The 15,896-nt window shown below is 39.0% G+C and overlaps 1 protein-coding gene across 2 annotated transcripts in view; it reads right to left on the bottom strand.

Moving 5' to 3' along the window:
- Positions 1 to 600: 600 nt before the first annotated feature.
- Positions 601 to 15,896, bottom strand: part of LOC106807051 (transforming growth factor-beta receptor-associated protein 1-like) — a 16,910-nt gene continuing 1,614 nt past the window's right edge. Inside the window, exons 2-22 of one of the 2 annotated variants that reach the window (XM_014809277.1) lie at positions 14,360 to 14,412; positions 14,068 to 14,158; positions 13,768 to 13,866; positions 13,180 to 13,263; positions 12,033 to 12,137; positions 11,519 to 11,653; positions 10,992 to 11,152; positions 10,706 to 10,838; positions 9,985 to 10,080; positions 9,434 to 9,538; positions 8,925 to 9,116; positions 8,298 to 8,491; positions 7,722 to 7,790; positions 7,188 to 7,260; positions 6,588 to 6,722; positions 6,279 to 6,379; positions 5,545 to 5,656; positions 4,338 to 4,501; positions 3,024 to 3,105; positions 2,479 to 2,669; positions 601 to 2,203 (exon numbers count right to left, since the gene is read on the bottom strand). In XM_014809277.1, the coding sequence (XP_014664763.1) occupies positions 1,987 to 2,203; positions 2,479 to 2,669; positions 3,024 to 3,105; positions 4,338 to 4,501; positions 5,545 to 5,656; positions 6,279 to 6,379; positions 6,588 to 6,722; positions 7,188 to 7,260; positions 7,722 to 7,790; positions 8,298 to 8,491; positions 8,925 to 9,116; positions 9,434 to 9,538; positions 9,985 to 10,080; positions 10,706 to 10,838; positions 10,992 to 11,152; positions 11,519 to 11,653; positions 12,033 to 12,137; positions 13,180 to 13,263; positions 13,768 to 13,866; positions 14,068 to 14,158; positions 14,360 to 14,412 (2,592 nt within the window). In that variant the 3' untranslated portion in view covers positions 601 to 1,986. The remainder of the gene's footprint in view (positions 2,204 to 2,478; positions 2,670 to 3,023; positions 3,106 to 4,337; positions 4,502 to 5,544; positions 5,657 to 6,278; positions 6,380 to 6,587; positions 6,723 to 7,187; positions 7,261 to 7,721; positions 7,791 to 8,297; positions 8,492 to 8,924; positions 9,117 to 9,433; positions 9,539 to 9,984; positions 10,081 to 10,705; positions 10,839 to 10,991; positions 11,153 to 11,518; positions 11,654 to 12,032; positions 12,138 to 13,179; positions 13,264 to 13,767; positions 13,867 to 14,067; positions 14,159 to 14,359; positions 14,413 to 15,896) is intronic. The other variant, XM_014809278.1, reaches the window with a different exon arrangement.

The raw sequence follows: 15,896 nt of genomic DNA, 5'->3' as shown, positions 1-15,896 counted from the left end.
TAGTTCCAAAGTGCAGGAATATCTGCAAAATAAGGTTTCCTTCATCGTCAATTCGTGGAAAACAATTTCAAATTAATATCGAGTAAACATGTTAGAGTACACGATTACGTAATTAATGAGTACCTAAGGTTAATTTAACAATTACTGTATTATAGTATATTAAATTGTGAAAAATAACGCAATACGTTGCATAATTACTTTGTTCACGTAATTCCTGGGATATGATTACATCAGGAGTGTATAATATAGATTCTATAGAGATCTCTATATTAAACACTCCTGATAAGGCCTACATCATGAATTTTCACCGGACTTATTTCGATCTTATTGAAAAAGACCCACATTTTTAACCATCAAACACGTTCAGGTTTTGTTTGTATCGTATAATATATCAGAAAACGCACTGCGTTATAATTATTTCTACAAATGAGACTAGCACTGAAATTCCATCTGCGGCAGACGAATTTTTCTCAAGCCACTCTATGAAATTTCTGCTTCCAAGACAAAAGAATGCATTTCCTTTGTTAGCACCCGCCAATATCACAGTTATTGGCAATGCCAGCAATTCACGATTAATGATTATACGACATAAACATGTAATAACATTGTTAATATGTATTTTTTAATTCATCACATGATTATTTTTCACAGTGTGAGTGTTATATTTCAATGTTGGTGTGGTCAAAACATAATGAAAACGGCCCACTTTTGGTATAAGTACAGCTCATTCTTATATATATTTAATATATACAAAATCGATAATAGTCTTACGATGAAAATAGTCACGGCCATAAACACGATTACGAACAACTCGCAAAAAATACAACAGATTACATGACACATGATACGCATGTCAGGAAATATAATCGCATAACCGCACGCATAACGTCCTGCATCGCGTATAGCCAAGCCACGCAGCTACCGTAGCATACCGCAAGACAAATACCAAACGCCAGTGAACCGATGCGATTTGGCACGTTGAGCTTGACGTCACCTTTTTTTATTTAAGTTCTCTCACCCTCTCAGTCTGCTAATTGAAAACGTTGATTGTGCGTGGCAACTGATTGCCTTGGTGCTAATCGATTGTACTATATAAAGAGCCGCTCAGAGCATATCTATCTATCAATACTGCTTGCTCTATTCCAAGATATTATATAGACCGCATATCTATATATCTTGGAATAGAGCAAGCAGTAATTATAAATAGATCGATTTCCACTCAGCATCACATGGTTCTGGCACACAAATATCAGCATCAATTAAACAACTCTGGAACCGCTTCAATGTTAAAAATAAAGTTTTAGCCCTTCTATTGATGTTCACTATAAAGCTACTTTTACTATACCGGAGGAAAGTAAATTTTATTTTCGTTAAAAAAAAGTCTTAAACACAATAGATCACAGTTAAAAATTGCATTGCACTGAGGTAGGCTGAGCTTTTCCTTTTGATTACCATGTTCGAAATAAGCTGTATGTCTGGTATTTCTATATATCATGAACTTTAATATCGTCATTCTATTCATTAATGAAATCCATATTTGCACATTTTGCTCGGGGCACAATTTTCATTATGTAGCAGTGACCTTTTATGTGAAAGTGAAAATCAATGAGAGAGTGAGATGTAATTGGGGTGATGCACGATGGCAAAATTTTACGTGGAAGAACTACTAGCTCTAGCTATCATTGAAGGCAATGTGGCTTATAAAGTGTACACACTTAGCGCATAGTCTGTATAGTACACGTGTAATACCATGAATCTATGCGTACGAGGTGTATCTACACTGAATATTTCACACATTTACACAAGATTAGCTTTGTCTTAGCCTGAGAGAGCTCAGCATGCACCGCAGCCTTTACACGTTGCACTACTGACTAACACTGTTATATCACCAACGTTTGCTTGCTTTTTTCGTAGCTCTACGCTCATACTTTTTTCGAGGTCTGTCCACATTGCTATATACACTGTGTCACTAACAGACCACACCGGTCAAGATTCGCGAATTTGCGGTTTGGTGACTGATGACTGAAAACTAGTAGTCTTTGTAGGTGATCCTGACCTTGGGTGTGGCAGTATCACTTTGAACAATTTGCCAGTGACAGGGCAAATGTGCCGATGGTTAGAGCAGTGTATGTGGGAGACTATACCATTCGGATACCTCAGAAACTGTGGATCTCTGAAAGGTTTATGGCACACAGCACAGCACCTGGATTTAAGCAAAAAGAACAAAAAATATTACGTGACATCCATTTAAGGCTGGATATGCACATTATATGTGCATTTCTGATTGGAAAAAGAATACTAACACCAAGTGTATACTTTTTCTATTGAATTACACTAATTTCAGAAACACTGTAAGTCTTCTCTGTCATGTAACATGTCTGCATGATAAATCATCACGTGTTTTTATCACACGAGTTTGACTCTACATTCTCCTGACAATAAAAAATTGGTAAATGCATTGCTACTTGTGTTACTCACCTGTCCTCAGTCACGATCTCACTTCGGTTCATCACGGAGGCTGTCGCAACTTCAGCCCCGGCCCTTGCACCCTGTGCTAGTGCTTGTTCTACGAGCTTCATCCGGCATTCATGCTGGCTCCTGCGAACCGTACGCACCAGAAACTGTCGCACGAGAGATATCGGCCAATCCTCTGGAATGAGCCTCAGCACCTGCAAGTTAGGTAGGTTAACCTAATTAAACATGGCTGCCTTACAAACACATATATGGTGATGGACATCGCACATATAAGTGATGATTGCATATAACTTTAACAAGCGCACGTATGCATGCAAACACAGAGGATTCAACGACAAGATTATGTTGGTCAGTATTTATACTTATGCACGTAGAATGTATTTTTCTACATGACAATAACTGTAAGTTGATATAACTGTATAAAGTTTACTCGATGCATTCATACTCATCAGTGTCTCAGTAATTTCCTATTCATCCCTAACAAAGAGGTAAGTAACCAGTTTGCAAGCAACGTTATTTCTGACCTAGACACCCCTGGATGTCATTACCTCTGCTCCGTCAAACTCTGCCTTGCTACTGTTCAACAGACTAATCGCAGCTTCCATTAAGGCTTTCGCTGTCTCTGTATTACTGCAAGAAAAACACACAACAGGGAATTTAACACTTGCATGCTGATACTTAAATGAATGTATTTAAATACCAGTCTAAAATAAATCTGATCACAGCGCATCAATAGCAATGCATTGGAATGCAAACTCCTCATAGAATGGCATCAAAAATATTAATAAAACTTTTAATTTGATTTTTTAAATGATTATTCATTAATTTTTCTTGATCTTGAAATCTATGCACATTTCCATGGTTATGATTACGCTGCAAACGTTTTTATTCATGTGCATACATACTACACACAAATTAGGTCACCTCATTGCTACCAAGGCAAAAATTGAATGTTTGTGCATTGGTATGAATAAGTATCAGTTTAAGTTAAATGTTTAAACTTAATTACATTGCCACATCACAATGTCAAAGATCGTAAGTGGCTATCTTCACAGTGAAGATCTATGGAGCACAATAATATTGACAATGAATATGAAGCAAGAAGAGAAAAGAGAAGAACATGAAAAGAAGGAAGCAAAGGAGAATAAAGAAGAAAAGGGAGCCGATAAAGAACAATAATTAGAAAAAGAAGAAGAAACAAGTGCCGCGGAGCGACAGCGCTCATCTAACGTCTACTGCGGTGACTCTGTGGTGGAGTGGTGAGATTCTAGTAAACCCTGTTAGTCCCAAATGTGTTCAGATACACGCCGAAACAGTGGAAGGCACAGGGATGGTATCAGAAACCTTCTCAAAGGAATGTTCGTTGGGATCGTTATGAAAGTTGTCACGAGATGGCGCGTACGTTTAAGTGTCTTAAGATTAAAGATGGAAGCTCCCATTGTACGCAGTAGCAACAACTATTTGCAAGACAGAATAGGTAAGCACTCATCCATTTACCTACGCAAGCCTACAGGCTGAAATAGAGAGCTGCCACCTGTAACTAATTAACGCAGGCAAAAACTACACAGTACTATCACCACCACATGCAGTGGCATACGTTACATGTAACACACTGACAGTACAGAATGCCATAGAAATTATACGATTTAAGGAGGATAAAGAAGAAAACGAAGAACAAGAAGAACATGAAGAAGAAGAAGAAGAAGAAGAAGAAGAGGAAGAAGAAGAAAAAAGAAAAGAAAGAAAGACGAGAAAAATTAACCAAAAGAAGAATAAGAAGAAAAAGAGAGAAAAAAACAGGAAAAAAATGCAAAACAAGATGATGATATAATGGCAACGACAATGATAGCGACATCACTTACCCATCGGCTGGCTGGCTCATGTAGGCTGTGAGCAGGTTGTAGAAGAGCTTGTGTCTGTACGAGCGAGAGCGGCCACGAGCATTCACACTGCAGTACTGCTCAGCAGCTGCGTAGTCTCGCAGCCGATGTACGAGGATCTCCAAGGCCTGCTCATGCTCCTCAAGCTGTGCACGCAAGCACACATCTCATCAGGGGTGAATAACGAGAAATTTCTCATCATAACAATTTATGACAATAAATTACGACAGCAAATTTATGACAACATTATGACAACATTATGACAAACAATTATGACAAACAATTTATGACAAATTATAATTTGTCATTATTCACCCCTGATCTCATCAGCACTAGTTAATCAGGACTGTCACCATTAGCAGTTAAACAGCCAGGGTACCATTGTAGACGAGTATAAACCAAATCATAGCAGGTGTACTATAGAAGAGAAGTGCAATGTCGAAGAATAATAACACAGGTACTATCGGTGTAGAAGAGTACTGTATACGCTGTATATTTCGCGGTGGTTTAATTTTCGCACATTTCGCGAACGCGTCCCCGACCGCGAAAATAACAACACGCACATAATTCATACCGAATAATTCACCCACCGGGAAATTGTCCGTCAAGTCTTAATTCGCGAATACAGTACATTAATGACAAATAATAGAATGTAGAATAACTGTAAACGTACAACCACACTTGCACCAATGTCAAAGACATTGTAGTTCACGTACCTATTCAGTCTTGGTCCTAAGCCCATTACACTATCCTCACCAATTGCAAGACTATTTTATTTGTTATTACCACATCCATTGTACTGGCATTCGAGGTATGTATTCCCATCTCCGAAATTTGCATTGAAATTCAGAATCAGCAGGGTAGTTTGCATTCAACTAATATCATTGCAATTAATGCGCTAAGCATTAATGTAAACTTGTGAAGTTAAGATGGTCCCCAGCTCCCTTCAATAAAGACATGGCACAACTGCCTTTTAACCTAGCCAAACTATCGAGTCGAGTTAGAAGAAAGCCATCTCGATAACTGTGAATGAGGCCACCCTTAACACATTCCGTGTTCCCAGTAACCTAACCCTGAATGCAAGCGGTAGGGCAGTAGTTGGGAATTAATTAATTAAATGTCTGTCAGGTACCATACGGTAAATGAGAACTTATTTGACCGTGGCGTCATTGATCGTGAGAGCTCATACCTTTCCATGCAGTATTGCACACTCTGCGCTCAGCTCTAGTTCTTGTGCTTTACCGAGCAGAATGTGCACTCTGTAGGCAGATGAATCCTGGAGCATGGTTTGCAGTCTCCGTCTGAAAAACGTATGACAATAAAACATTGCAACAAAGGCAAATTCATAGCAAACTAGATTTCTATATTGTGAACAGATTTTTCTTGATACTATGTTCGATTTGCACGAAGCTATTTCATTGCGACAGCAAATATTCACAAATTAGAAAAACCCAAATCTTTCAGGAATTTAACAGACTTATTTGGAAAAAAGATAAGCTTTGTATTGCACTTTAATATGAATTTGTAAAATCATTGTTTGCAATAAAATAAAATTTACTGAGAAAACCTTTAATCGTAAGTTAATATAGCACCATATTTAGTGTAAGGGTGATAGTACTGTAAAATATGTCTTTATTTAGGAGGCACTCTGTACACCTTACAAAATGGCCGGTTATGTAAAGTGTGTATCATACACAGCAGAACATAGATAAACTTGATAATACAAACATTAACCTGCTCAAATTGTAATGTTATGGGAGCAAAATAGTAAATAGGAAAACGCAGAGTTAGATTGTATTTCTTTCCAACCAGTTCATCCACAATACACTACACTGACATCACTTTAGTGATAACAGAGGGCACCATCTGCTAGTTTTGCACTATTGGTGTGTGTTACAGTAACGTCTACTGTACCTAACGTACCTAGCATCTTCTAGGAGGCCCTGCTCCGTATTGTTAGTTTTCATCAGGTTCTGCACGTTGTTCATGTACAAAAGTGCCAAATGTGTGTGATATTTCTCTTTCTGAAACGAAACACAGAACGTCATAATTGGGCAGGTGGCAGATTCAGAGAAAGCCATGAATTGCAGATAATGCTGCTCCTGTGAGCTTAGTACTAGTGTACAAACAGAACTACTTGCATCCATCCCGATCCCTGTCATCATTATAACAGGGCAAGCTTTCACATCTGAAGTATTCCGGAACCCAATGTAAACCCTCAGTACAGTATACCTCCAGTCTAAGGGAGAAGACCAGGTATTCGAGGTATTTAAGTAATGCTTCAGGGTAACGCTGGAGAAACTCCAGCACCGCAGGCGCCTGTGCAGGTTCCAATTCAGCGCCATCTACTGACTGACAAGTAAACATCTGCAGCAGAAAATAATTGTTTAATGAGACAAGCATTCATATTCATACGTAATTCGTACTGATTTACTAGTTCTCAGGGAAATTTGAGTGAATAGTACATAAATGTCACTAGTCGGTTAGGTCGTTTGTATAGCAGTTAAAAAATAGTAGATGACAGCAAGAAACAAACTATCGGGTCTTGGGTAAAGGGTAGAAATAATAAAAAAGGTAGAACAATAATTTCAAAGTAAAAATTTCCGAGTAACAATCACCAGTGATCCAGTTTCATAAAACAGATACTAGTTTGAAGAAGAACAGGCATTCCTAATCACTGAGCATTAGCAGTCGTGACTTTACACACCACCGCTCAGTATCTGCACTTATTGACAGAGATTCACTGGGTTTTACACGTTTACCATGATACACGTCCAGAGCACAAATCGTAGCATTACATACAAAACAAAGTATATGGGCATGATGACTTACTGTCACACCAAGTTTTTCATCTTTTTTAAGAAGCCAGTCTGCATACTTCCACATTAAATGCTGGTCTGTCACACTGGATGGGAAAAAATTGGTAAACAAATGATTCCCAACAAAAAAAAGATTCATGAGACTCAACCGTTTAAAAAAAAGCGATATGACACTATATTATACGATTTATCTAGTCAATGTCGTCAATACAAAAAATATTGACCATTTTATATGTTTAGTGATGATTGTGCTGTAGTGCCATAGAAATAGGGTACTATAAAATAACTCAATGTATAATATAAAGATTTGGCTTTAAAACCGAACAATACTCTTTAGTGCATATTAACATATGTATTGCATAAAGAATTGTATATATGTCTGTTATCAAAAAATATTAAACTGAAATATGCAGTAAACCTGCAGTAATGATCCCAGTTAAATTCTGCCATTATCTAAAAAATAATAATCAATAATCCATGTATATGGTATGTCACTTTTACTTTACCAACCATGCATTAATGAAATATGACCACGCGACGTACTTACGATGTTAAAATTTTTGCCATGTATTTAATGTTTACTAATGGGTCACCCTCCAGTTCACCATCAAGCATCCTATCAGTGAACAGAATATATAATAATATTAGAATATACTAGTATACTATATTAGAATCACGTAAGTAACGCTACTGTATAATGACCAACAAGACATCTAATGAAACTGCCAAATGTACAGCATTATTGAACTCACTTATTGTACTGGGGCCCGTTGCCAGAAACTTCGTAAAGTTACGATTAATTTTAAGTCTAATGTTAATGTTAAGACTAATTTTTTTCTGGCAACGGGCCCCTGGCAGATAATATGTGGTCTTGCTATTTACTCAAGAAGACACCTTTTTTACTGTAGTGTAATTTAACTGTTATGTAACTGTACACTCCTAAATAAAACAAATACACCCGTTTTCTACCACCTAATAACTCATTAGAATTATGGATTTAGCAACACAAAAGAAAAAATATTAAGGGCACATTAATAATACTGTTCCTAGCTCTGACTCAATCATTCAAGTGCATAAATTAGCAACATAGTGCATATAGTATACAGCTACAACATCTACCTACCTGGTCCAGAGAGCGAGAGCACTATTGAGATCCCCACGCGCTCTGTGCAGCAATGCTAGAGCGTGGTATCGGCCATGCTGCTGCAGCACCTCAGTACAGTCAGAGAGGTCTGCTTTGCAGTTATTCTGCACCAGCTTACATAGCTTATCGGTGTCCATCTCTGCGTAGAGCTTTACTAGAGCCGTATCAACCTCCTGCAAGTAGATAGCTCACCGGTGGGTCTGTGATGGATGTGGTCGCTGGGCGGGCATAATAGATGCAATCAGTGTATCATGTGAAATTGGCTGTAACATCTAACTTGGGTTGACAATAGATTATGACAATGAAACATGAAAATGGGACAAAATCAAAATGGAGTTTGACATCTAAATATACAAGTGATATTTCCCCTAAAATCTTGCTTGAAAAGATTCCTATTTCCTGGTAAGTAATATTTAATTTATAACATTTTAATTTGGTTTAAAAATTTGTTTCATTTTAGCTTCCAGATAAATATAGACAGACACCTAGTTAAACAGACAGCCTGCCAAACTATTAGAGGCCCGTATTGTAAAAAGTGTCTCCAGTATATGTGAATGATTACGTAAAACCTCTCTTACATCTTGGCATGCACACAACGTCTCTTACCTCTCGGCACGCGAGCACCCGCCTAGTCTCTCTGATGTCCTCCAGAAAATCTGCCAGAAACTGCTTGTACTCGCTCATCTGTTGCTGGTTGCCATGGGTGATCTGGCGTATGTCTGCGAGATCATGCAGTGCTGGTACAGCACGTGTGTAGTTTGATGAGCGGGGCATCAGCAATGGATACAAACTGATCACCTATACGAAGCAATGTCTTGCTGGATTTATCAGGGAAAGACGTGCTGTTAACAAAAATAAATGCAAACAAACCCCACACATATTGCTGCCAGAACAAATTGATGAGACAACCTTGTTAATTTAAACTGCATTAATTCGTTTAGTGACCAGATGCCTGTTGTCAGAGACATGTCTAAAATGTCCTACATGAAGTGCTGTTGAGAGGTTATGGCATTTTAAACTCATGATAGCCATACCTATCTCTGATGCATCTGGCAATGGGCCATTATGCTATAAAGTTTAAGTTATATAATGTTTACACGATATAAAGAACATACCTCCCTGGCATCGACTAATCCAGACTTGAACAGCTCCACAGCTTCACTAAAGCGATGCTGGGAGAATTCAATAAAGCCAGCCTGTTGTTGTATTGTTTCATAAATCTGCAAAGACCAAGAGATGTGTGTACCAGATGCTTGCCAGAATAACTTCATAAGTGTTTTTACTGGTTGCTTGAGTTGCCCATTATTTTTGGGTGATGCAAACAAGTGCAAAATGTTAGTAAAAAGTGCACTGCAGATGACATCATAGAGTAAGAGTAAACTCAAAGTAACAGAACAATTAAGATCAAAACCAGCCACATAACTTGTCAATTATACGAAGTGTGAAAAATATCGTTTTCAGCATTTTTAACACTTTTTTCGTGGTTGGAAAATTTCAGGTATTGTTTTTAATATCAATTTATGACATTTGACTATTCTAATTAATTAATTGGATGAACAGGGTAGGTTCAAGGTTGTCACTGCACATCACAAGAGCATGTCGTAGGGATTTAAAGAATAACCAGGTCTTGGTAATAGATATTCATGTTACATTTATAATACTGTACTTTATTAAATCTGTCCTTGGTGAGCCCAGTCTTGTATGAGTTTCTAGCCAAGTCTAGTGCCTCTGTAATACGTTTGTCTGCCAGTAATGACTGTATCTACAATACAAAAAAATATGAGAATAAATTCAATTACTTCTGCCATCAAAAATCGGTATCCACTAGAGCAGGGGTGGGCAAACTGCGGCCCGCGGAAGCCTGCAACAAATAAAAAAATAAAAAAAATAAAATAAAAAAAATAAATTTTTGTGAAAGTCAACATGTCAGGGGCGTGTACAGGGGGGGGTCCAGGGGGTCCGGACCCCCCCTGCTCGCGCAGAAAACGCATCTAAGGGGGTCTAATTTCAAAATTTTGACCCCCCCTTCGCGTGCTCGCAAGTTTGGGTTACGTTTAGACCCCCCTGGTACAAATCCTGTACACGCCCCTGCATGTTTGTGCTTGAACCGAGGCTGACTTTTTCAGTGTCATACAGATTAGTGTTCTATTGTCTCTGGTTCGCTTTGCAACGCCATTTCAGCTAATTATGGTCCAGAGATGGCGGCCTTGAGGCGAAACACACGTATTATCTTAGAGCGCACCACCCGATTTCAAAAGGTGCGGCCCTTTGACTTTTCATGGCCCACTGATGCGGCCCTCGCTTTGAAAAGTTTGGCCACCACTGCACTAGAGCATGGTTATTATTTTAATATATGAAAGAATATCACGTTCCCTGTTGAAACTCACCTGGATCTCCCATGGCACAGGTACAACTCCATATACTTCCCTGGCAGACGCAACAAATATACGACCGTCAAACTCTCCCAGAACTCTGCCACCATTAAATGATATTATCTGCTTCTGTTGTTGGTCTATTACACTGTGAAACAAACACATATGCAGATAAATGGTAGTGTATCCAATAATACTCAAATGCTAATTGATAACACCAACAGTAGTTACTTATACTAAGTTAGAGTCACAATCCCTTGACCATAATGACAATGAACTACTAATACATGCATATAACTACCTGTGCACTGTTATAAACTGTTCGTTCATGGCAAGCACGTATGGGTGGCTGTAGCAAATGGATGCTAAGTTGTCTATCATGTGCACTGGGGGGCGCTGTGAGATGCCAGATGCACTGGCAAACATGCCTAAAGCACTCGGACCACTGAGTAGAAATTCTTCCTGTAACAAGCAAATCACCAAATATATGTTCCCTCCTAGTACAACTCTTGATAACATGGTGACAAATTTAACACTGTTGGGAAATGTTAGATTTTCTTATTCCGATATATTACATAGCATTTCTGAGAAAAAGTGACATTTATACCATAATTTTGTAATGCAGTTTGACAAATCGCAAGCTGTCAATGAGATTAAATGAATATCATAAACGTTAGGAGAATAACATTAAATAACTTCATAGTGCAATTTTTGGTTCTAGTGCTCGATACCTATTATATTTATTCATATGCTAATTATAACACGTCCATGTTCTGACATATTGTCCTAGATATAAATGTTATTTCAGAAGTCAATTTGTGTACAGACCTTTGCAACTCGTTTCACAAATGGCATAGTGGTCTCGCTATCGTAAGGAAAGAGGTCTTGCAATCTGTTCGTGTCACAGTTGATGACAATGTACTGACTGGTCAGTGCTATACAGATGTGGGAGCCATCCATTGCCTGTGAAGCATTACATTATCATAACCATGATTAATGTAAATAGAAACAACTTTACCACTCAAAATTCATAAGCACTTAAATGCTTCTAACCTGTTAAAACTTGCTAGGATGAATATCTATGTTCTTTGTATCTATTATATACTTGTATTTGACTTACCAACATACTTTTACTTTCGTTGGAATATATGATGACTTAATTAGTATTGACAGCAGACGCCGAGATCAAACAACTAGTCATAATATTACTTCAAACAAATTTCCTGTCAACAGGCAATATGGATATCTTGTGTCAAAAGATGATACTCTAGAACATAGCAAACTAATTAGATCCAGTTCGTAATCTGCATCAAATGTCAAAATGCTGCTATAAGCGTGTTACCATGGTGACCGGCAGATCGGGAAGCTGAATTTCGTGATCGTGCATGATCCTATCCTCTGTCACAGTGAAGAGATGCAGTTGTTTCTTCTTACTCGCTGTACACATCTATACTCCCAGGTTACACAACAGCAGCAGCAGTGCAAGCAGAAACAAATTAAATGGTTAGACTACCAATGTCGATCGACTATTCTCACATTTCTGCCAAGAGTGAATAGTGCTGGTGGAAGTCATGCATGTTTACAATTAAACGTTAAGCTAAAGTCACACTGGGGCCGGACTGTCCACGGATTACCGCGGATGGGGCAGGATCTCCCCGAACCGTAAAATTTATAATCCGTGGCGATCCGGGCGAAAAAATGCATCATCGGGCCGGATCGGGCCGGACCAGCACGGCAGCGCCACGGACCATCCTGGATTGAGCCCGGATGAAGCCGGCCCTAGCACGGAGTCACTACGGACCGCCCCGGACCGCCCCGGACTGCCTCGGACCGCCACGGACCTGATCCGGCCTGGTCCGGCCCCGTCCTGGCCCATCCGTGCTCCCATCCGTGTTGGGTCCGGCTTGATCCGTAGTGATCCGTGGCCGACAAAAACGACACGGATGGCCACGGATGGGCCCGGTTCAACACGGTGCCACTACGGACTCTCCCGGACCTACCACGGACTGTCCCGGACCTACCACGGACGCGCCACGGACCGTCCAGGACCACCCCGGATGGTGAAAACTTCCCGGACCGTCCCGGATCACCCCGGCAATTTTAAACAGTTTAAAACATCCGGGGCGATATCCCGGAATGCGCCGGACCATCAAGGACCACCCCGGACCGGGCCGGACCGTCCAGGACCGTCCAGGACCCAACAAGGATCTCTCCCCGGATCAGTCCGGCAGCGTCCGGCCCGGTCCGGGAGCTTGGTGTGACTTTAGCTTTAAACCATGTGTCATATTACTGGTGCAACTATTTGTAGTCTATGCAATTAACAATGTTGAGAAACTGTTATCTTTGAAAATCCTGCATGGCATTGCCAGGAATAGTAGCCATTCTTTCATCCAAATGAAATAAACTGCGTACAGCAGACCAACTGATTGATTGATCGACTGAATACATGCCTGATGCACTATATGACTACAAAAACCTAATAAACACACCTGAACGCTGAATGGGTTGTTAGAGTCCGGATTTTCATTCAAGCAAAATGATGTAGCTTTTGCTTTGCTTGCTGTTGTCACAGGCTGAAACAGTTCAATTAGTAATGACATTTAAAACGCTGTTAAATCAGGGGAATGCAATTTAGCTACAATTTAAAAACATCATGAAGAATGCCAAATATCGACAACTAATGATGGCACACAGATTGGCATATAATCACATACAATGAAAATAGTTATATACAACTAAGTAATACAACTCTGCAACATATACTTCAGCCTTGCAGTACTTCACACCTGACAATTTTAAGGCAAAGCGATTGTTATGACTCTGAATGAAATTCTGCACACATATATAAATTATTTTTAAGACTGTTTGATATGCTAGCTATTAGCAGGAGTAATATAACTTATTCAACAACTGACAATAATTGACTATACTATTTTTCAATTGAATATATTACTAGTATACTTGTACAGGGTTTACATTTACATGTACATGAAAATTTACATGTAAATGATTATTTGTAACAATGTTGTGTGATTTACCCCTGTTACATTAACACTAAACTTAGATCCTATCATTACCTCAAGATCAAACATGCTTAGCATAAAAACACTGCCGTCAAACTGTACAAGAAGTCTATACAATGCGGAAGCTGCCTTTAATTGGTTGACTGGCTTCTTCTGCAACATTTAGAAAAATAACACTGCTTGTTTATATGCTGCATTATTGCACAAAAGCATAATGACTGTGATTTTTAAATGTCATGTACTTTCGAATGACACTTAAAAGTTAGTAAAATTTGTCAAAGATTGACAGCTGTCATCTACTGATTACTGCTGATCGCGATGAATATCAATTCTCTATCTGTTTATCTTTCTTACCTGTCCTAAAAACCTATGCTTTGTTTGATGACTTTCATAACCAGTTCGTCCATTCAACATTTTTTCATCAAAGGAATATTCTATGATATACCTGAAACAAAATAGTTCACACAATTAGCCTTGCTACCAAATAAAAAAGTTCACATGAGAAACACGCTTTACGAATGATTAAAACAACTTAAAAATACTTAAAATCAGCTTATGGTAGAAAGTATGATGGTAAATGGAACTTCACTCACAAATTTGTCAATAGCAATATCAACTATTCTAGGTTTAAAGTACATCTGTATACCCATCATTCGTTCCAATGAAGATATTTTTCCCACATGACTCGATGCATTCAATCTATAAATAACAAGATGAATAAATGACAGATTTTCTCATGTTATTACTCATGAACTTATTTAATAAACTTAATGAATAATGACTTAATGAATTAACTTAATGAATTAATAACTTAATGAACTTATTTACTCATGTTATAAATAAGTATATGAAAACATCACACACACCCACAAACTCATGATAACTTTTATGCAGGGGTAATCAGTAATATGCTTGCTAACAGGTGTGTGACCTAATTTGTCTGCATGCATAAATTTTTATATTTATTTATGAGATAATAATTTGAATGATTTAAAATAGGAAAGGGAGTTCTGAATAAGAATTATCAATTAGTACTCTGTACATGGAGTACACGCAACCCAGGGCACTGATTGCAGAAACATGCATATTCACACTATGTAAAAGCTGTCTAATCGGCCGGTGGCACTTTTACAAACTGGCCGCCCGACGCGTTGCCTTGGAGGCTGACTACATATATCTACTATTACTAAGTAAAGACGGTTTATTGATGGTGACTTAGCATTCCTTTTTTTCATGGAAAACCGCTTCATTTCCATTTCAATTAAGTTATGAGCTTACTTTTTTTATTTGTATTGCGATGTAGGTGGTCATAATTTACAAATTTACAAAACCTAGGGTAGGGGATAGGGGTAGGGTACGGGGTAAGGGTAAATACCAAATTAGGGGTAAGGGGTGAGTTATCATTACCCGTTATCGTAACATGACATATATTACTATAATCGAAATGGAATTAGTATTAGGCCGACCAAATAATTACCTTTGGTTCGGGTCACCCGCCCGCACTTCACATTTCGGAGTGAAAAATGTGCGACTGCGGTCACTTTTAGAGGGTGTCAAGAAAAAATAAAATTCAAAGATACCGCCTGCCGATCATACATATTCAAATATCCAACTCTTGTCATTTTATTTAACTAAAAAGAGTTCCAAAATATTTTTCCTACAACGTGAAACAGTCGTATAGAGCCCTGGGCCGACTACTTCATAAACAGAGGCTGAAGGTCGTATGGCGCGGCGGCCGGCTTTGATGTACGCGATCGATCACGTACTATATAGTATACGCATGCTATCGTGCTATACGCGGCCGCAGAGCCGTTGCCGCACACACTGTGGAACGCGCTGCGCCACGTGGACGATGGCGCAGCGCGTTCCACAGCGTGTGCGCATGCAAAATGCGTCGATCTGTGGCGTGTGGAAAATATCACACGTGTTTGATATTTTCTTCCACGTGTGGAAGATTGAACAGCGTCTGCGGAGTGGCTGTGTAAAGTTCCACACTGTCTCTACACTTGAACGTGTTTTAACGATGACATTTCGACGTTGTTTTTACGTTGCTCTCTCTCTCTCTCTGTGTTTGTGTGTGTGTGTGTGTGTGTGTGTGTGTGTGTGTGTGTGTGTGTGTGTGTGTGTGTGTGTGTGTGTGTGTGGTGGTGGGTAGGGGGTTTACGGGGGGGTCACCGCCTACC

This window comes from Priapulus caudatus, unplaced genomic scaffold (genome assembly GCF_000485595.1).
Source record: "Priapulus caudatus unplaced genomic scaffold, Priapulus_caudatus-5.0.1 Scaffold192, whole genome shotgun sequence".
Classification (NCBI taxonomy): domain Eukaryota; kingdom Metazoa; phylum Priapulida; class Priapulimorpha; order Priapulimorphida; family Priapulidae; genus Priapulus; species Priapulus caudatus.
The sequence above is the reverse complement of the archived record's forward strand: the minus strand, read 5'-3'. Positions and strand labels throughout refer to the sequence as shown.